Source organism: Mesocricetus auratus, unplaced genomic scaffold (assembly GCF_017639785.1).
Source record: "Mesocricetus auratus isolate SY011 unplaced genomic scaffold, BCM_Maur_2.0 Super-Scaffold_100008, whole genome shotgun sequence".
NCBI classification, from domain to species: domain Eukaryota; kingdom Metazoa; phylum Chordata; class Mammalia; order Rodentia; family Cricetidae; genus Mesocricetus; species Mesocricetus auratus.
The window spans coordinates 63,861,459-63,884,126 of NW_024429192.1; the positions used below are offsets into that span (position 1 = coordinate 63,861,459).

Genomic DNA, 22,668 nt, shown 5'->3' on the forward strand with positions numbered 1-22,668 from the left:
TTTGTATATACATGAATATGTATTTTTCAATGTGTACATATGTATATATATGTATTAATATATGATTGTGTATACTTCTAATGTGCATACATGTACATGTGCTTTGTATGAGCATGTGTGTGTATGGGTGTACGTACTTGTAAATGTGTTTGCACATGTGTACATGTGCATGTGTATATTTCTGTGTACATGTGTATGTGTGTACATGTTTATGTGTACGTGCATGTGTGTGTATGGGTGCATGTACTTGTGTATGTGTGTTTGCACATGTGTACATGTGTGCATATATGTACATGTGCATGTGTATATTTCTGTGTACATGTGTATGTGTGTACATGTTTATGTGTACATGCATGTGTGTATGTATGCCTGCTTGTATTTGCTGTTATTTCCCTCTTTGGTTTCATTTGTAAAATATTTTTTCACTTTAAACTTTCAACAATTTATGTAAGTTTTGGACATTTCAATTCTATTTCTGCATCCTGTTTATTTATATACTTTATCATTTTCCTGATGTAGGCCTGTTTTTTTAAAGAGTCCTTAAGAGTAAAGCCTTCTGATACGCTTTCTTTGCAGCAGAAATATTACTGTTTATGCACCTTTTTCTTGAAACTTAGATATGACTTGAAGTTTTTATTGCTTATTTTTATGTACAAATAACATTTTCTTGACTTTAGGATATGATTGCATGTTCATATCAACAGAGATTCTTCAAAATGCCTCCATCCTGAGATGTCCCCACTGTCCCCTTCCTCCATGTCCAGCCTCAGTGCTGAGATGTTCCTACCATACCCTTTCTCCATGCCCAGCAAGTCTACTTTCTTTCTTTCCTAATACTGCTCTAATCTAACTGGCTCTTTTCTTTCCCTTTAAGCAGGGCATTAAACTGAAAGGCATCAGTCATTGTAGGAAAATGTCTTTCTAGTCTTGCAGCTTCTCCTTGCCCTGGCTAGCATTTCTGAAGTACATAACAGTAGAACTACTCCAGCCCCATCAGAACTTCTTGCTAGAGGACTTTTCTGCCTTGTCTCAGGGAATTAAATCTCCCCCACTTTTCGCTGCTGATTCTGTGCTGGCTTAGCCTACATTGGACTCCCTGTCTGTCCCATTTCTGAGGAGATCGTTTTCTCAAGTCTGACAGACAGTGCATTCATCGCTTTCTTTTGCTCTCCCTGCAAACACTAATGCCATGGATGCCTAAAGGTCATCGTCTCACAGAGTTTGCTGTACACTGTGCTTGAGTTTTCCCCTCTGGTGCCGGTAGAAACTCCCAGAGATCCAGAGGCTGCATTGCAGGGCTGCCTCATGTGTCACCTTCCAATATTCACATTTTTTGATAAAACATTTTTCCAGATGTGGAGATCACAGGTGGACAGTGTCCACAAAGGAGGGCAACCAACAAAGCCCACATGAATAATAAATTACAGCACTGACTCATCACAGGGCTAAGATCCACGTCATGAATCAGCAGCTTCTGCCTTCACAAGGCCATGAGTGGAAGTGAGCAGTGGTCCTCAAAATATGCTCCTTGGGAGTTAACAGAAATTAGGAAGTTAGCTCTGCGACTCCAGAGAACATCATGTGAGAAACAGCAGGCAAAAGAAACCCACACCTCTCCATCTAAAACACAACCAAATAAGGAAGTGGCTAAAGTTTGTACAAACATATTAATGAAGAAATCAGAGATCTGAGGAGAAAATTATTGGCGTTGAAATTTATCTCATATTTATTTATTACCATTTTTAGGAGATAATATGTTCTAATTTTCTTACCTTATACCAAGTGACGGTTGGTTTGACACCGGGAGGAAAATATCCATCCACATTTGGACACGTGATGTTATGAATACTGTATTCGATATACATTTTCTGCACTGGCAGTCTCATGGAGGATTTGAAGCAGCTGTCCTTCTGAACGACTTCCAGGGGAAAAGCAACTTTGCTGCAATATGTGGTGTTCCTGAGAAGACAAATGCACACTAAGCATGGAGGCTCATCTGCATTTGATTTAATACAGCTGGGACTTCTTTAAAAGCAAGAATTCATGGGGAAATTAAGTGACTTACTGAGATATCTCTTTTACTAATTAGCACTACACACTAAAAAGCAAACAGGAGCATCTGCTATTAATGTACTGAAATATTTATACTCTATACAGAGACCTCAAATGTGTATTTAAGATGTTCATTTAAAACACTCTCAGCAGTAGTGTTTTTATTAAGGCCAAGGTAAAGATAGCATATTTAAGGGTACAACCACACTTGAAATAGAAAAGTTTCCAGGATTTTAGCTTCTGACCTACAGGGTTTGGAATTTTTTTAACAAGATCAAAATTTAAAAAGGGAGAAATAGATCCAGGATGTAATCTAAAACATCTACCGAGTGTCACCTATGCCAAAAAAAAAAAAAAGGAATTCATAGAAAAAGCAAACAAAACAAACAATAAAGAAAATTATGACATAGCTTTTAAAATTTTTGTACATACCTACAAGCAATGATGAAGGGAAAAACAGGCACAGGAAACATCTTACAATGGAGTAGAAAAGTCTACTGTGTTGTTTGTTCAGACGGAGCCACATCTATGTCAAGTTCATTTCTACTACACCCTACCCTGCATTCTACACTTAGGTTTCCTATACAGTAAGCACACTGCATATTCCATACATATACAAATACATATATATATATATGTATATATACATGGGATATATGATATATATGTATATATTAAACTACATGAATATATGATAGGCATTGAGCATAATCTTGGCAATGTAAGTTCAACATTGCCATTTGAATTTGAGAAAATGAGCAATAAAATATAGGAAACTGAATCTAACTCCATAACCTCAAACACACCCAGCCCTGTCTAGTGGTTTCCATGAGAATGGCGGCAATAGCCTCAAACGTTTACATACTTGGTTTCCCCACTGGTGGAACTCTTTGGGTAGGATTAAGAAGTGTTAACTTATTGAAGGAGGTGAGCCACTGGGGATGAACTGTGAGGCTTCGAAATCCAATGCCATTCCCAGTTCCCAGTCTCATGGTTATCATCTCAAGATAAGAACTCTCAGCTTCTGATTCACCGGCATGCCTGCCTGCCTGCTGCCATACTCCCCAGAGGTCAGTAGAAAAGAGTGGCTATTGCTGCCACAGGCCTGACCATGCTGGACTCTTTTGGGACTCGGGACTAGGAAATCTATTGAATGCTGTAAGCAGGGCTTAAGGGGCCACCCTGGTCAGAGCTTTGAAGATAGTCAGGGAGAGGTAATGACGTTCTGCCCCTCTAGGTGCACAGCAGGAACCTCAGCAGCACCAGGTGCACAGCACAGGAAAATGCACAGGGAGTCGATGATGGTCACCCGGGAAATGTTAAAGGATTAACAGTTGTGAAAAGGAGCCTAATGTATCCCGTTCTTCTGACGGATAGATAGAGGCCAGAGCTGCAGACTTGTACACAGTTAGTCTCAGTTCTCCAGCTAAACAGTAAAAAGTTTTGGGCTTTTGTGCCTCTCACCCAAAGCTCTTTCTGACACAATCTTCTTGACGACGCCACTTGTACCTTTTTGGACATAGATAATAACAACATAAGTATTCCATGTTCACTGGAAATCTATATGTGCCTCTAAACTTTATTCCAGTAAGATTATTATCAGAAGACAACCTCCAAGGGGGCATCACAGGCTACAAGGGATTTAAACATTTTTTGTTTTGGTTTGGTTTTGGTTTTTGGCAGCAGGGAATGGAGAAGAGCATGTTCACTAAACAACATAGCATACATCTATCAAAACTGTACTATCTCTCAGTAAAGAGGAGTCAACACTCATGAGAGAGAAAAGAATGGGCTTACTAACTATTAGAGGATCAACTGTGTTGATAGCTCCCAGTGATTTTCAAATGTTAACTTTTTAGCACACAGAACCGCAGGACTGGATTACATATGGAACTGGGCCTCTCAGGATGTAATTAAGGCAAATGAGGTTATACATGGGCTGCCATCCAATGCAACCACTTCAGAGGTTAGGACGCAGATACCGGAAGAAGAGTTGGAGATAATGTTAACATATGTAAGCCAAGCACTGGGAGTGAAACCCACCCTGCCAACCCTGATCTCAGACTTGTAACCTCCAAAACTGACACCAATATTCCTATTTAATAGTAGGCAACTGAGCTAAATGAAGAGACAAATGTGTCCTATATATGACTTTAGAAAATACATTGCAGCTTGGTAGCAAAATGGGACTGTGATACCTAAGCTCAATTGTGGTGATTTTTAAAAGGGATTTAGGTAGTCTAAAAAAATTTTGGAGCAAACATCTTGCACTGATGTGCAGAAAAGAAAATTGGCATTTTGTAGTATTAATGATAAAATCACATACATGCTTTAAGAACAAAGATGGATTTGATAAACATTGATTAGCTGCGTTAGGTCACATTTTTGGATTCTCAGGGGTACAGTATTCACTTCCTCTGAAGAGAATTTTGGTTGAAAATTTAAAAACACTGTGCTAAGTATATTCAATGCCTCCCAAAATCTTTCTTCTGCAAACATATCTCAAGTGTGGTGTCTCTGCCAGGTATTTCAAGGAAAAGCCAAGCATAACAGATATGAATTGGCTCTTCATTGTTCATTTTACAGGGAAACAACGTCTCCAGGCAAGGCAAACATGTAGGCAGGTTCCATGGCCATGGAAAGAAGCCAATAAACTCAAGCCCAGATTCAGACAGTATTGCTATATTACACTTCTTAAAAGGAACCACCCGCGAAGAACAGTCTCAGACACCAATCTTCTTTGCACACCCCTTCCTCCCACATCAGCTGGGCCATTGAAGTAAGGCATAATAACCCATCTAATGAGTCCTTCCCCTGCCTGGTTGCCATGGCATATTCCTTATTTAAATAAAATCCTTGGGATCAGAAGGACAAGGGAAAGTCACCACCGAGAAGCAGCCTACCTCAACATACAGGTGTAATTGCCCGTGTCATTGAGGAGGGTGGGCCGGAACCAGAGCACATCTTTCTCCTTACTGATGCGATTCTCTGGGAGGCGGAAGTTAATGGGTTCCTCCAGGTCCCGATCCTGCCTGGTCCAGTACCAGATCAGGGTAAGGCCAGAGGAATGAGCAGTGCTGTAGTTGTACTTCAAGAAGTGTTCAAAGAGGGGACACTTGATGCGAGCTGGCTCATCTTCAAACACTTGGATTTGTCGCATGGTATCCAGACCCCAGTCATCACAGCGTTCTGGAAAAAGCAAAAAGAAAGGGCAAATGAGTAATTTCCCAATAAAGACCACCAGAACACTGTCTCCTTAATACTGTCTGACCTTTTCTAGGAGCCTCTTTCTCCAGACATCTCCAATAACTTCCCTCTGATAAATATACATAATAAGCACCTGCCATGAGAAGGAACTATCTCTATCTATTTATCATTTGGTGACAGTTATCTGTGTCTTGGTACTGTGGCATCCTTCAAAGAATGTCTTTAAAAGAAGACCTGGATTTATTAAACCACAGAGACCGAAAGGTCTTGATGATGAAGTCATCGCTGAAAAGACAATTCTTGTCTAGATGGAGAGAAGATACTTTGCTCTCTCCATGTCTCCTTCTTTTGGAGACAGACTTGTACTTTTCAGGAGAAATATAATGCGAGCCACAAACTCAATGTAACATAGCCTCTTGCCACATTAAGAAGCCAAAATGAAACATAATATTTTGTTAAGTGATATAGCCAATAAACCTAACACACTAATGATCTTTTATACATTTACATTCTGTGTACTAAATATTTAAAATTCACTGTATTTTACAGTTGTGATGCAACTTGACCTGGGATGTCCATGAATGTCAACGAGTGACCACACTGTGCAAACAAAACTGCAAAACTTAGGGAGAAAATCTGTTAGTATTTCAGTGATTGAAAATAACAATATGCTGATGGTTTTTTACAACTTATTTTATAAAGAAAAATAGTCACTGATGTATTAAGGAAAAAAAGACATAATAATTACTTTTGTTCCTGGGAGTGACATCAGAATGGTACAATATAGCTGGAAGATATCATAAGAATACAGAAAGGATTTCATGGGTGATAAAGTTCCTGTAAGAACCAGTCAAATCACCAGAAAACAGTTTTATTTATTCCTTATACTTGTAATAGTCATATGCAAAAGCACATAATATATTATATAAATACATAAATATGTGACATATATATGTTGCTATACTATACAACATATAAAATATAACATTCATATAAAATTTAAATAGTATAATCTTCCTTAATTATAATTTACACCTACAATTTCCATGTTTTATAATAAATAGAAAACAGATTTTTGTATACTATAATATAAAATAAAATGGAAACTAAGGCTATGAAAAACTTTGGAGTGGTTTAAATGAGAATGGCCCCCACAGGCTCATATATTTAAATGCTTGATCCCCAGTTAACTGTAACCCTTTGGGAAGGGTTAGCGATGTGGCCTTGTTAGATGAGGTGTGTCACTAGGGGTAGGCTTTGAGGTTTCAAAAGACTCCTGCCATTTCCAGTATGCTCTCTGCTTCCTGTTTGTGGATCAAGTTGTGAGCTCTGAGATGTTCCTGCTGCTAAGCCTTTGCTCTGACATCATGAACTCCAACCCTCTGAAACCATAAGCCAAAGTAAATGCTTTCTTTTAAAAGTTGTGCTGGCCTTAGTACTTTGTCACAGCAATAGAAAAATGTCTAAGACAGACCTCTCCAATGAAAACTCCAAAATGCGGACTACGGAAACACAGACATTCAAAAGGCAGATGTAGGAATATATTTGTGACTTTGAGACCAGCCTAGTCTGCACAAAAAGTTCCAGGCCATGAACTGATAAAGGTCTTCTCCAAGAAGAAATACAAATGGCTAACAAACACTTTCAAAAGATGATCAACAGAATCAAGTATATTTAAACTACTTTATGACTATGTCTCACCAAATTAGAAATACTATCATCAAGAAAAGAATTGACGACAAATGCTGGTGAGGATTTGGAGAAAGGGGAACCCTTAGGCACTACTGGTGTAAGTATAAGTTGATGCATACACTGAGAAACTTAGCGTGAAGTTTTCTTAAAAAGCTAAAAACAAGACTAGTGCATGGCTCATCCCTACCATCCTTGGACTTAACTCCAAAGAGTTCTATACCATATTAGAGAGATGATTACTTATCCATGTCCATTGATGCTCTACCTACAATATCTAGGACACAAAATCAACCTAGATGTCCATCAACTTATAAACAGATGAGTAAAATGTGAAATATATATACATATATATATGAATCATATTCAGCTGTAAATAACAGTAAAATTATGCACAAAAATGGGTAGAACTGGGACATACTATATTAAGTGATGCAATCCAGGCCCAGAAAGACAAATTCCACATGTTCTCTCTCCTAACTGAATCTGATCTTAAATTTTGTAGATTTGTGTTTAATTTTGGGTGTTTATAGAGTTCTGTAAGCTACAATATAAGCAGAAAATGAAGAGGTCGTGGAAAGAGAGAGAGAGAGAGAGAGAGAGAGAGAGAGAGAGAGAGAGAGAGAGAGAGAGAGACAATGGAGTACTATACATGTGATGACAAAGTAGGGAAAATGTTGAGAGTATACGGTTTAAGCAGGGGTGAGAGCAAAGGCATGGGGAACAGAGCAGGTCATATGTGTGTTAATCAAAATTAACAAGTTTTGAAGAATCTTTGTGGAAATCCACCATCTTGTATGCTAATTAAAAACATGATTTAATAACAACAAAAACAGGAATATTAACCGGAGGTCCTCTGCATGGGTGGATAATGCTTCCTCCAGAAGAAATATGTTATCAAATGTAAACCTCAGTGCTTAGTGTAGGACACCTCCCTACAAGTTATTGATCAGGGAGACCCCAGATACATCTTAAACAACATAGGTTATTGTTGTTGTTGTTGTCATTAATGGTTGCCCACTGTAACTATAGTTGAAATGACCCTATTGGTGAACACAACACAGTTTTGTTCCAAAACACACAAACCAAACTGGATGTGACTAGGAAACTTCCTCTATGCTGGCTAGCTCTCACAGTGTTGAAATGTGTTTTGCAGGCCACTGGAGGAAAAAAAAATCATCAGTGGAGTTATTCAGTGGTATATGCTGATATAACACTTAGCTGCCAGGCAAGATGAATCCATTCGTAAAATAGTGGTATGCATGTTATGGGGGTAACCAAGTGCATTCTGATTAGATTTTAGGTCTGTTCCACAGCAAAGAATTCATGCCTTGTACTGTAAACCTACTTGGACAGATCCTGTGGCTAAGAAGATCCTGCCAAGGTGGAGATGACTTACTACTGTCTTTTTGTAAAATATACATGTTCTCAAATTGTCTTCTAAATATTTATGTTCAAATATACACATGTTGCTGCTTTTGACCTGGTCAGAGAAAATTCTTTTTTGCAGTGGGCAGCAGTCAATGCAGAGATTCATACAAAGTCAACATGCTGGGAAGAGTGACTGTTGAGTGTTCAGTCCTATCATCAACCTTTCTACACCTGCAACTCACAGAACACAGAGGTAGAGGGGCCTGAAAGAATGTAAGAGCCAGAGAATGCCAGAGAGTGCTACAAAAGCTGTCTCCTGGACTTGACTTGGATGTTGCTCTCACTAACTCATGAATAAAAGCAGTGGGGACCCACACAAGACATGCACAAGATCAAGCCAACCGACATCCCAGCGTGCACTAGAGAAGGGCTCATGAATTCCCAACCCTGATTAAGGAGCTTTTGGCAGCTGATGATTGCTAGGGGAGGGGAAGTCTTCTTCAAGTGTGTGACCATGGGTAGGTTGTCTGCGTGCTAGCGAGTGGATGCTGCACTCTCACGCACATTTGAGCAACCCTTATTGGGCTCATTGGGTCAGAAAAAAGGAAGACAGGAAGGTGGGATGGGGCATGTTCAGGAGATTCTAAAGAGGTGGAAGGGAGGAGTAAGGAGTGGAAAAGATCCAGATATATCATATATAAGAAAATGCATGAAAAAGCATTAAGATGTCAGTTAGGTAAAATACCACTAAAAAATGAAATGGTCACTTTCTTTTTAAAATTTTTACACATGCTTTTAATCACAAGTAACAGATGGATTCAGCATATACAGACACTACATTTGCAATTGCATTAGTAAGCTGTTTTAAAAATAATGCTTTTATTATTTCCTTGAGTATTTCATAGAATGTGTTTTGACGATGTTCATGTCCCTCCAAAACGCCACCCAGATCCTTCCCCACATCCCTGCCCACCCAACTTCACATTCTCTACCTCCCCCTCTCTCTTTTTAAAACCACTTTTTGAAGTTGTATTAGTTGTAATAGCCTCATTAGTTTATAGCATTTATGGTACTATTTTATAGCATTTAAAAGTATTTTCATTATCACGTTTGCCTGTACAAGTTGCTCAAAGTGTGAAAGATATTTTTCTTCTGGAATGATTAATCTGGATTATGATATATATATATATACCATTTGAAAAATATATATCAAATTTGTAATTATTAAATATAAAATTTTATTGAACTCACATTTAAAAAGAGATTTTTATTTATGCTTATTTTATATGTAAGAGTGTTTTGTATGTATGTATACCACATATGTGCAAGGTGTTCTCAGAGGACAGAAGAGGGCATTGAATTCCTCAGAATTCCAATTACAGAAGGCTGTGAGATACCAAGTGCATACTAGGAACTGAACCTAGGTCCTCTGGAAGAGCTGGACCATCTCATCAGACCACAAATCCTACCTTAATAAGTTCAACAGTCTGCTTCTGAGTGAGAGAGTGAGGTAGTAGCTGGCAGTCATCATTATTTATATGTCACCACTTAGGACACCCCTCCCACTGCCCTGAAACTAAAAGTTAAATTTTAAACTCCTTCTTTGATGTTACTGATTAATCTGTGTGAACATGAAAATTTTTAGTCATCATTGGAAGATTCTGGAGGTGATCTTCAGAACCAGTCTGTATTGTTTTTCCACTCTGCATCATTGCCCCCTACAGTGGGAAGCTACACTGTTTCTACCCCCTTGAATCTGGGATACCACTGAAATTTACACTGGCAGATACAATTCAGCCAAGGGCCTTAAAACTTACACCCTTTTTGTTTCCTTGGAACCTTCATATCACTATAAGAATAAACGGGGCTCAACTTAGAGTTGAAATGAGCAACAACTTGTGTACACATAGGTCACATTCAAAAGCACAGCTGTAGGACCAAAGCCCAAACCTAACTGCCCAGCCAGCCTAGAGTAACTGCCAATGTATGGACTTATGAGCCTAACCAGTTAAAGTCTTGTAAGTAGAGTTTAGGATTTTCCTACAACCTGTTCACAGCAGCAACTAACAGTCAACACAACTAAGTCAAAGATTATTTTACTTTTGACCAAAAAACAAGAATTGCATCTTTCTTTCTCAGGAAAAAAAAGAAAAATATTTTACTTCTAAGTAACCCTCCAGGAAATTACACACAGTACTTTCCAAGACTCAGCAGTAAGTAACTTTTGACCCTCTTTGGTTAACATTGCTTTTTGTATTCAAGATGCATGGAGAACTTGAAAGTATAAAGGCTGTTTACATCAACATACATTTGTGATAACTATATAATACTGTTTTTATAAAGTATGTGTTCATGTTCATTAATTACATTTCCATTAACGTGGTGACGCTGCAGAACAGCCTTTCTGATAAACTTCAGAGTCTGAATATGTGAACCCAATTTCACTACTTTCTCAAACTTCACTAGAACAAAAATATTTTTCCAAGACGTGATCCAAAGTAACAACAAGAAAAAGAGAAATGACTATGTGACTATGTCAACATTAGAGGGACACAGGCTAACAAATTTAGCAGATTTCAAAATACAAGTCTTAAGCCAGGGAGGAAATGTTGGCGAACAAACCAAGCTGCAATCCTGAATGCAGCCAAGACCCAGAAACTGTCAGCATAAACACAAGGAGTCATCATTGCTGTTTACCCTACATAGCCAGGCCTCCTCCTCACATATAATAAACATCTCAAATAACAAGAGGTGTATAGCTTACTTAGGTCAATACACAAATGCCACTTCTTGTGGGTGTTTTCAAGGCTAGGGTATATTTCAACAAGCTGTCTTTTATCTTGTGAACTAGCACACATATACTGAGACTCCCTTGTATAGGTCTCTCTGTGTAAGACAGTGGTTTTTCTAAGTAATGGTAATTGAAATTTGCTTACTACCAATACCATTACTATATTCTAAGCTGGCAAATGAATCAGATACTCCAAACACTAACAACATGGGAACTGGTTAAACAAACAGGATTAGAAGAAAACTATCAATCAAAATTACACCCCGAATCCATTCCCACTTCTCTCACCCAGCAGTGCTTAACACATATCTCCAAGGTAAGAGCACCCATACTACTTTTTTATTTTTAAATTTAAGTTAGAAACAAGGTTGCATCTCACATCAATCCCAGGTCCCTCTCCCTCTCCCTCTCTGTCTCCATCTCCATCTCCCTCCACCCCTCCCACGCCCTCCCACCTACCCCCCCAGTCCCCATCTCCCAATCCCTACTTCATTCCCCAGGGAGGGTAAGGCCCTCATGGGGGGTCTCCATAGTCTGTCATTTCATTTAGTGCAGGGCCTAGGCCCTCCCCTATGTGTCCAGGCTGAGAGACCTTCCCTCCATGTGGGATGGGCACCCAAAGTCCATTTGCATACTAGGGATAAATACTGATCTACTACCCAAGGCCCCATAGATTGCCTAGGCCTCCTCACTGACACCCACATTCAGGGATTCTGGATCAGTCCCATGCTGGACTCCTAGCCATCAGTCTGGGGTTCAAGAGCTCCTCCTTGTTCAGGTCAGCTGTTTCTGTGGGTTAAACAAACCCAGTCTTGACCCCTTTGCACATTAGTCCTCCCTCTCTGTCACTGGGTTCCTTGAATTCAGCTCAGTGTTTAGCTGTGGGTGTCTTAAAGAAAGGGCGGTTACTACATAGTGCTGGCTGGCCTGGAACTTGCTAAGTAGACTGTATTTGCCAGCCTCTGCTGCCCTGTACTGGGGTTGAAGGCATGGCCACCACCATGCCTTTCTGACATCCAGACTTCTGCACATACTCACAAGTAGGAGAATGAAAAAAAAAGTCTTCAGCGAAGAACAAATATTTGAATTTGACTCTCTTGGAGTCACTGTGCAGCCACCTGACTCAAAGGAGAATTCCAAAGTTACATCTCACATTCACTCTGCATTCTAATCAGCTGGTGAAATATGACTCTATAACCCAGGAAGAATCTGAGAAAATTTTCTATGTAAAATATACTCATCAATGACATAAAGTGAAGAGATTTAGGGAAAACTAAGGTTATCCAGGGGAAATACTTTGAAATGTATTGCAATTCTTATCTTCAGAGAGGTGAGGAGGCAGCCACACTCCTCCCTGTAGGAGAACAAGACCCTGTAATGGGGGAAATACTCAGAAAGAAAAAGACCAAAATTCAAGTGTAAATATAAGTGTAAAACTGTAATGTGTAGTTTTTTGGAAGTTAAAATTGAGGTTTTCCTTAAAGGTAAAGTTCAAAGGAGAGCATATAGAAAATAGACAATGAAATTAGAAGCCAGTCAAGGAAGTGCAGCATTTTGTGATCTAAGCCACAAAAGAAAGGGAATTAAAGAGAAAGAAGAAAACTTTCATTTTTTAAAGGAAAAAGTTTCATAGCATAAATACAGACCACTCTGAGTAAAAGAGCCCAATCATTATGCCTGTTATGCCCCACCACTGTCAATGAAAACAGATGGTCACCAGTAAGGCATTTTGAAATATTATAATGAAACAGATGATTTACAAACTACAAAGGAACAAGAATGACATAAACTGCACAATTGAGTAAAGTCAGAAAGAAAATTGCTACAGGAGCCTCAACCTAAAATTAAAGGTTTGAAGACAAACAATAGGCATAAGGGGAGAGAAACTATTTCCAGTCTTGACTAAAAACTAATGGACAATCAGGTGTTAAGGTCACATTTGTAAACACATAAAATTTATTCATGTTATTTCCCATTCTCTCTATCTGAAAGCCTCTGAGGTATGTATGTCATTATATGTTATGAAAATGATAAAGAATAATTAAAAGGAAAACACAGGATCAGGATCAGGAACAGAGGGTCTAATTTAAGTGTGGACAAAAATAATCCACAGAACGGCTGTGGGGTTCTCAGGATAACAACCATGTGAGTGAGTTCAGTGAAGAACAATTCAAAGAAAGACAAGTGGAAGCAACAATAAGGAGAAATACTCAAGCATCCAATAGCTTACAGTGACATTACCACTATGAAAAGTATACAGAAAATCAAAAGTAATAAAATAGTTATGAAAAGACACTAGAGTAAGAACATGGAAAATAACAATATATTCAAAACTCACAAAACTAACCTAACAATAGTTTAATGTAATGTAATGTTATGTTATTTAAATGGTTGTTGATTCCATTAAATATGCAATAGTATAGGATAATGAGGAATAAATAGGAAAAACTGGGAAGATATAAAGTGAAAAAATAATTTTCATTATACTGGAAATAAAAATATGGTACATTGGCTTGAATAAAAAGATAAGAAATACACAAATTGATTAGTAAGATGTAGATGGGACATGGCCAAAGAAATAAGATTCTAGAAGTGTTTTGAGGTGGACAACCGGTGGGGTAAGGAATGTCCTATGTCTTACAATAACTGACTTAAATATACATATAATTTTTATAAGATAATTGAGAAGATTAGAAAATGGAAATAGGAGTAAGGAAAGAAGAGAGGGAAGAAGGAAGGGAGGAAGGAAGGGAGGGAAGGAGAGAAGAAGGGAGGGAGAGAAAGATTATGTCACCTAATACAACTGACAAAGCTGTTCTCAGTGTCAAATAATCTTAAAGGCTCATACTGTTGGGGAAGTCCTGTGTATTTGTCAATAAAACACTGTTGGCCAATAGCGAACTAAGATAGTTGGGACTATTGAATTTCCATGTAGAATGACAAAAGCTTTAAAGGAATTTTTGAAACAGAAGAAGGTAGAGAAGCACAGTGTTTTGGTAGCAGCATTTTCTCAGGTGGGCTCTGTTTTGCTAGCGGCAAGAGGAGACTCACGGCTGGCTTAAGTGAGGCATCCTGACTCAGCATAAAAAACACACACACACACACACACACACAAAGCCAACAAGGTTCTTTTAAGAGGCTTTGCTAACAATTTAAAAGTTGTACGTACAGCTGGAAGTGGCAGTGACCATATCTCCAAGCCGGCAGCTGGAGTCACGCTTATGCCCGCCATCTTAGAAAAACTGCAGTTTAAAACAGCCGGGGTTTTAACAGATAAGACACGTGGTCAGAAAAACATAAAGATTTACAGTAAAGTCAGACTTGGATGAACAAAACCTCTAAAGGTTTACAGTGTGTTTAAAAATATACATAAGACTGAGAGACAAAGTAGTAAATAAATAGAAAAGCCTGCTGTGGTGGCGCACGCTGGTAGGAATTGCTGCAGAGGCAGAGGCAGGCAGATTTCCAAAGAGAAACCCTGTCTCAGAGAAAAATAAATAAATCAAAGTAAAAAAATAGAGTAATAATAATAGATAAATAAATAAGCCACATAAAGATGGAAAATACACAGAAAGTCTGGATACTGTATGCTATTGTGTTTTTCAGCTTTTTGATTGCTCAGGAAGGAACAACTGCTAAAGTACACTTGATTATAAATGCTGCTGAATTAATTCAACTTACACCTTTTAAAAATGCCTTTACTTCAAAATTTAAGTATAAGAATATGTTACTCCTTGGGAAAGGAGTTTTTGTTTATGTTTCTACAGAAAATGAAAAGCTGAGGATTCCTTCCAGGCTTCTGTGGTTTGATGAACCAAGACTCCCGGAAGCAGTGGTCCAAATGTTCCAACAACTGAAACAGCTAAGATGATGCAGTCTTACAGACCCTGAAACTAAGGACTTATACAGGGTTCTGAGTTTTGTCACGATCTCCATGGTATGAACAGCGCCCCCTTCCAACATGAAGCGGTTTGGAATGAGCGACATCCTAATTTCCATCTTGTTTATAAATCTTTGTTTTCATTTAAATGGGGTTGTTTATAATTGGCTAATGATCACAAGCAATCTCTTTTTAATGGTAAAAAGGGGAATTATGGTATGGGTAATGTTTTTCATTTATTGATACAAATTCAAGGTCAATTTTGTGACGTGTATATTTTTCCTCTTGATTAAGTATTGTGCTTATACTGATCTTTTAAAATGTAATGCATAATTGAATACAGACTATAGATAGTTACTTATAATAGAATTTATAGTTAGGTAAGTTAGGTTTTCTAGATATACAGAAATATATTTGAGATAGATAAACAGTCTTCAAACCTCTCAAAGACCTTCAGAAAATGGCATTTAAAATGGTTTAGGGTTTTCTTGACAATAAGAAATGTATGCTCCTGGCATCACCAATTATGTCTGAGAGGAAGATGGGCATTGAAGAAACTCGTTATGGGGTTTGCTTTCAACATGGAAAGATTAGCCATTTGGGCAAGAAACTGCTCTTGCCTGTACTGCTTGACTGTTGTTGTATAATCTGGACATGCAGGACCTACAGGAAAGTGACTGCTGAACTCAGTCTTACAGAGTTTCTGTTTCATGGAAGAGTCTACGAGACTTTCTGCAGGACACAAAGAAATGACTGACAGATGGACAGTTTTAAATTTCCTACTTTGCTGAGAAATCTTCTGGATACATTGTGGCCTATGGGCTGAAGATGGATGCCCCAATGTTACAGAGGAACTTTGGGTGACTGTCCAGGTAGTAAGATGTCTCTGTCAATCCTAGTGTTTATATATTATCCTTCTGTGGTCTTTGATGGAGTTGAAGACTGATATAGTTATAGTTTTCCTTAGTTACGATAAAAGATAAGCTACATATAGAACTTTAGATTCACAAGGATGGGATGGATGATATTTTCTTTAAATCTTGCTAAATGTTAACAAAATATTATAACTGTGTTCTTATTTGATAACTGTTCTGTTATATATAATTTTACTATGTTAAAGTTAAGACCTTTCTTTTTGTTTAAACAGAATAGAGGAGATGTTGGGGAAGTCCTGTGTATTTGTCAATAAAGCACTGTTGGCCAATAGCGAACTAAGATAGGTGGGACTAGGCGTCCAGAAGGACTCTGGGAAGGAGAAACACAGAGAATCAAGATGTAACGCCATGGGGTAGGAAGCCCGGAAAGTTCTCCGGTAAGAGAAATACTTAGATTAACAATTATGGGGTAATTACTTAAGTCAGAGCTAGCCAGTAAGAAACAAGCAAGGCCAACAGCTTCATAATTAATATAGCCTCCTGTGTGTTTATTTGGGACTGATGCGGCTCTAGAACCAGGCTGGCGGGAAGGCTTCTCTCAAGGAAAAAGCTTCCCTTTACACACATACTTTCTTTTAAAATATTTCTTCACTTTATTTTTTAATTACAAAAATTGTGTTACTACAAATGGATATGACAGTCCGTTCACGTTTCAATTATGAAGTACATACTTTAAAAGACAAAGAGACAGAAACAGAAGGTTTGAACAGCTGGTGGAGGTGCGAACTTCCCCATGCCTGTTGTCTGGATGATCATAGGTATCCCAACCTTATGCTTCCTTAAGACATGCTTTACTGCTTTTTTCTCAAAGGCAGCTCCATTAAAACTCTGCTTTTATCGTAAGTAGGTGATGGTAAAGGCGAGACTCTTAAATGAAAATTGTCATTCTGATTTAGGGGATGTCTGGCAGGGTGGTCAGGCCACTTTCTATCCATGTTGTATGTTTCAAACACAAAAGAATTTATAGAAAGGCCAGAAACTAAGAGTTTTATTTAGAAGAGGAGGTGAAAAAGCAACAAGTTAAGAAGCAGTGCAGGAAACTCCAATGAGTGAACATTACTGCACTGAGAAGGCCAAGGTTTCCTTAACTGTGTGACCTATTTCATAATAATGAGTGGTGCTAATCATAATAAAATTATTCCTTTATGCATGCCATATTAAGAGTTCTGTAATTATGTTCCCTGTAGTGAGGCATGTGTACTGGTTAGATCTTTGAGGCCATGGACATTCTTAGTTTTAAGTACCCAAGTGCCTCATTTATGAGAGCAGGATAGACAGTGGACATCGGTTAGGAATTTTGGGGAAGACAAAACATGTTCTGGTGTGTTGTGCATGGCTTTGAAGACATCGGAGAGTATTTGGGAGAGTAGAGTACTTCCACTAAGTTGCTGGCCACTGTCCCTGATCCTTCATTTCAGACTCAGTGACCTGTTCTCATTTCTCACAGCCCCAACCTGGGTCACGGATCACATCATTCACTACCTGTGGACCATTGGGAAGCTACAGAAAAACAGAACGCACTGCTGAGTGTCAATTGTACCTTCATTAATGAAAATTCTAATATTACAATGTGACACTTTGGTGCCAGTAGGGCTTGACAGCCATTAGTAAAGACTGATAAGGAGACAGGAAAAAAGGAGAGCTAACATAAAAATCTCAGTCATAAATAGCTACTCAGGCAGATGGATGCCAAGTGGACCTTTGGTGACTACAATATAGTCTGTGGTAGACACTGGCTAGATGCTCATTGTTACTGTGCTCTCCCAGATCCATGGGAAGGTTATATATGACTAAACCTTAGGTTTAAAGCATGTGATTTGATCTGGGCAAAGAAACAAGGGTAAAAATGATAAGCTTGTAATCCCATCGCTAATCTTTGAGGTTGCCTCTATGCTTACATAGAGGTCTTATAGAACAGGAGAACAAAGCCAAAGAGGCAAACAAACAAAACAACAGCAGCAAATTTTCTTAATTTTAATTTTTAATTTAAATATAATTACACTGTTTCTCACTTTTCCTTTCCTCCCCAACTCCTCTCATGCATCCTTTTTGCTTCCTTTCAAAATCATGGCTTCTTTTTCTTTGGTTATTATTGTTATATATATACAAATGTATGTATGTATACACAACCCCACACATATGTCTAAAAACATAAATAAAACCTGCCCAATCTATCTAGTATTACTTTTATGCATATGATTTCAGAGGTGATCACTTGGTATTGAATATCCAACTATGGTGTACATTGCTGGGGAAGGAATATATCTCCCATCCTCAGCATTTCTTAGTTACCTATATCTATGACTTCATCTATGGGTGACTTCCATGAGATTTCTCTCTTCAATATTAGTCTTCTAGTGGTATTGTATTCATTCAGATCTGGTTTAGGTAGTCATGGGTGTAGCTTCTCTGACATTTCCAGAAGACAATCTCATGGAAGATTTCTGGGTCATCTGGCTCTTATAGTTCAGGAGTTATACTGTATGTGTATAAATGGGGCAGGGGCACCAGATGATCATGAATTCTCTGTATTTTGGCTGATGGTGGTTTTCTGTAATGATCTAATGGGTAGCATCACAGGATGGGATCCTGCATCCTTACAACGTGGAGAGGGCTTCCCAGGAACATGACCTGACTCTCATAGAACTTTGACATGAGACAGATAAAGAAAATTTTTAAATTTCTATTGTGTTAAGACACTGAGATTGCTGGGTGGTGGTGGTACACACTTTTAATCCCAGTACTCAGGAGACAGATACAAGTTTGAAGCCAGCCTTCAGAACAAGTTCCACGACAGGCTCCAAAGTTACAGAGAAACCATGTCTCATAAAAAGAAAAAATCACTGAGATTTCTCATAAAAACCAATGCTCATCATGACTAATGTGGATAGAAGTTTTGTTTCCTAGCATAAATAAATCAAGAACAGATACTTTTCATAATAGTATGTCATTGTGACCCAGCTGTGGAAATGCATGCCTTTAATCCCAGCACTCAGGGAGCTGAGTCAGGCAGATCTCTGTGAGTTCGCGGCCAGGCCCATCTACAGAGGACGTTCTAGGACAGACTCCAAAACTACATAGAGAAACCATGTCTCAGAAACCAAAACCAAAACTGTATCTGTTGCCAATAGCAACTCAAGAAAGAATAAGATGCTGTTCCCACCTCCCCATGACCTCCCCCCATACTAGAGTTTTGTCTGCCTCGTTTTTACTGAAGTCTTATGCACATAGTTGTGAACACTGTAATTTTATATTTGCAAATGCCCTGCTGTGTCCAGAAAACAGGGTTTTCATAGTCATTCACCACATCTGGCTCTCACAGTCTCACTGAGACTTGAGAGGAGGTAGTTTGATTTGGAAGTACCATCTGGGGCTGAGAACTGTGCAGAAGAGTTCCTGCTGATTGATAGCTTCACAGATAGGGATAGTTGACGTTCATGAAGGGTATGGTCATGCTCTGGTGAATGGCCATACACTCAAGAGTATATGGGCAGCACAAATTGGAAAGAACATAAAGTAGATGGATAAGAATGGGGGTGGATTTAGAATGAATTGAGTGAGGGGAGCTAATATGACCAAAATACAGCATATTAAATTCTCAAAGAATTATAAATATATAAAATAACAAGAAAATAGTACTTATTGAAGGTCTCTACATATTGACAAAAATAAAGATCACACACCAATAGTACCATCTGATTCCAGTGACTTAATATACTTTCAACTAAACTACATGTAATTTATTTTTTAAAGGACAAGAAATACCCATACCTACTAGGTGTGCCCTTTGTATTATGTTTCATATGAGTAATACTGTAAGTGAAGCAGACTCTTTCCCACAGGGATTGAGGATATACATGTCAGTATTTATGAACATTAGCAAAAACGCTATTATTGTTGAGGTTTTCCTTTGGGACATGTAGCCATCTGAAATGTATTCTGTGAGTTTTTAAGTTTCTCTAGCTGTTACCTGGGGGTACTTTTTTCAGGGTATTTAAAAACTATTCAATGAACAAATAAAATGAAATCTGTGGCAACAAGCTGCAGTGTCCTGTAATACCAAATTAATTATATGATTCACTCCAGTCCCTGGCCTTAGAATAGAAAGGGCAAGGTTGTTATGTAAATAGAGTCATTTATAATACTAGCAGTAGGATTGTATCAAATTACTGTGAGTTACTTTTTTGTTTAAATTGCCTTTTCTTACCCCATTTACTCCACAGTAGAAGTCCTGTCTAAATTGGCCCTTCAACATGAGGCAGACACAAAGTCATCATTTCTCTCAGTCAAAGGGTTTCTTAAGGCTGAGCCTGGGTGACACACAGGAGTAATGGAAAAGCTGGGCAAAGCCAAGTCACTGGAAATCCAGCCCACGCTCCTGACAGCAATTAGCATTTATATAGCAGGGTATACATTTTAACTAATTAATCTCACAACACCCTCTCGGGCCTCTTGCCCATTCCCACATTACATGCCAGGAAACGGAGACAAGGAGATTCACTGGCTTCCTTTTGCCTGAGTGGTAGCACAAATAAAAGCTGCCCGAACATAGATTCAGGACACTTTTTCCAAATCTATGAACAGACATTCAAAGCAGGGTATTTCCCACAGGAACGCTGTTCATATATTTGTATTTATTAAATATTTATTGAGAACCTGCTGTGGCACTGAGCAGAGTGTTGGGGCGTGAAAGAATGCAGGATGCTCAGATACAGAAAAGCAAGAACAAAGATCTGCATTGTGGGAGACCTACAGTAGAATTCCTTTTCAAATGGAATTATTTTCCATATAAAATTCACTTTTGATATGTCCTCGCATAAAATGTTTCCTTTCATCTCAGATTCTGCACACGTATCTTACCTATTTGGCAAAAGACTTAAGGGCATATAAGTTTTTTTTTTCTTGAAGTGACATATGGGGTAAATGAACTTGAAGAGAGTAAACTTGGACCCAATATCACAGAGCTTTCAGACCACAATATTGTTGATGTTGTTTTTGTGGGCTTTTGTGGTGGAAGAGGCATCTTTAAATCCTAGAAGCCAGAAGGAAATAGAGAAAGGAGATGGCTACTGTTCCAGTATCGCTCAGGAACCTAAACTCCTCTCACTAGGCTCCACCCCTTGAATTTCTACAGTTTTCCAGTATTCCTGCCTAATAACTAAGCAGATAACTAAGACATAACATTCAAGATTCAAACTATTGCAATATATTAACTTAGTCTACATGACAATTCTGAATTGATGCTAGTCCACAATGAAGTTAATAGTCTTCATAAAGCTAATACTTATATAAGATTATCAAAATGACCTAATGTAACAAACAAAGCTGCTTTTGCTAAAACACACTGTCTCTTCCCTCTAGTTTGTTGCTTAATGAGCATCTCAAGTTACAAGCTTGGGATATATGTCTTAATGTTGAATTCATCTTTCTAATTTCCATTATAGAAAAAAAAAGCTTTTTGCTCAACTCTACACATAGACATATTAATCACATAAGGAATGTCCTAAATTTTCCTAACCGCTCTTATCTGCTTTTTATGCTGAAATCATCTAGAAAAGAGGAAGACAACGTTTTCAAGAGTCCATGAATGGTGAGCCTCATAGCTAAACCATGGCAGGATGAGACTGTTTCCACATAGAACCATTGCCTCACGACAGTAACCGAGGCTGAATCCTTAAGCAGGAGCAATCAGCTTCATGACAGAAAAGGAACTGCATTGTTCCATAAAGCAGTATGACTTCAAGACCTTGTAGAACTACAATGAGACAATAAACAACCAGGCCAATGTGTGACTATGGTTACTTCAGTATGCATACTCCTCATGCCCACTCCAATTCTTTTTCTACTTAAACTCAATAGTCCGTACTTCTGAATATAGTGCTGAGGGCATTAATCCCTTTATATTCCTGATCTAACTACTACTAAATTATTTTCCTGATTTTCAACATTACTATTCTATTTGGTTTTTAGAGTGAACGGTCAGACCTCGTATTTGGGATACCTTAGGACTCATAACACTAACTGACAAAATAGCATCTAAAAATAAGCATGATAAATGTGGTTTTGTAATTTTATATTATAATAAAAGGGAGTACAGGGTGGCAGTGGTAGCGCTGAGACTACATTGGATTATCAATTTATTTTTACATTCCAAACTGGAATCACATCTTGATAAGGTCACTTTAAAATTCTTGCCATCAGAATCTTCTAGAACTGTTATGTGACAACAGAAAGCAACTGAAACACAAGGGCTGATTTTACATCCAGTCAGGTAGTTTGCTTAATTTTGTGTTTCTGAGTGGTATGTGTGACTCCAGGTGTAAGTTGGTATTAGGTAGGCAGCCATGTCCATCGAGCATGATGAATATCAAGAACAAATCAACCAGTACATGTAAGTTTATGTGACAACCATAGGAATTTCAGAAAGAAAACACATAGGTGTCCCAACAGAGCAAGCATGTAGCAAAGAGCAGAGCATCAGGGTTGGGAGGATCAAAGACATGGCACAAAGCCAAGCTCTGACACCTATTGGCTTTATTCATTAATTGCTAAACCATGTGCTAAGCATCCCACCATGTGTGAGTATTATGGTAGCTTTCATCAGCTCTAGAAAGACCTCCTAAAACTCACCTACTACTACCAGGTAATGGGCAACAAACCACATACTAAAATAAGGAAAACCATGCTGTAGACTGACGACTCAATGTGACATGACCACAGAATCTGGTAAGGTGAGATGGTGG

The 22,668-nt window shown here is 38.4% G+C and overlaps 1 protein-coding gene across 9 annotated transcripts in view; it reads right to left on the reverse strand.

Moving 5' to 3' along the window:
• Window positions 1–22,668, reverse strand: part of LOC101842609 (interleukin 1 receptor accessory protein) — a 146,732-nt gene that overhangs the window by 50,744 nt on the left and 73,320 nt on the right. For all 9 annotated transcript variants that reach the window (XR_005878972.1, XR_005878973.1, XM_040751007.1 and 6 more), the window contains 2 exons: window positions 4,956–5,241; window positions 1,773–1,959 (listed from right to left, as the gene is read on the reverse strand). Coding sequence is in view for 7 of the 9 variants with exons in the window: in XM_040751007.1 (XP_040606941.1) it covers window positions 1,773–1,959; window positions 4,956–5,241 (473 nt within the window). In the remaining 2 variants the exon portion in view is untranslated. The remainder of the gene's footprint in view (window positions 1–1,772; window positions 1,960–4,955; window positions 5,242–22,668) is intronic.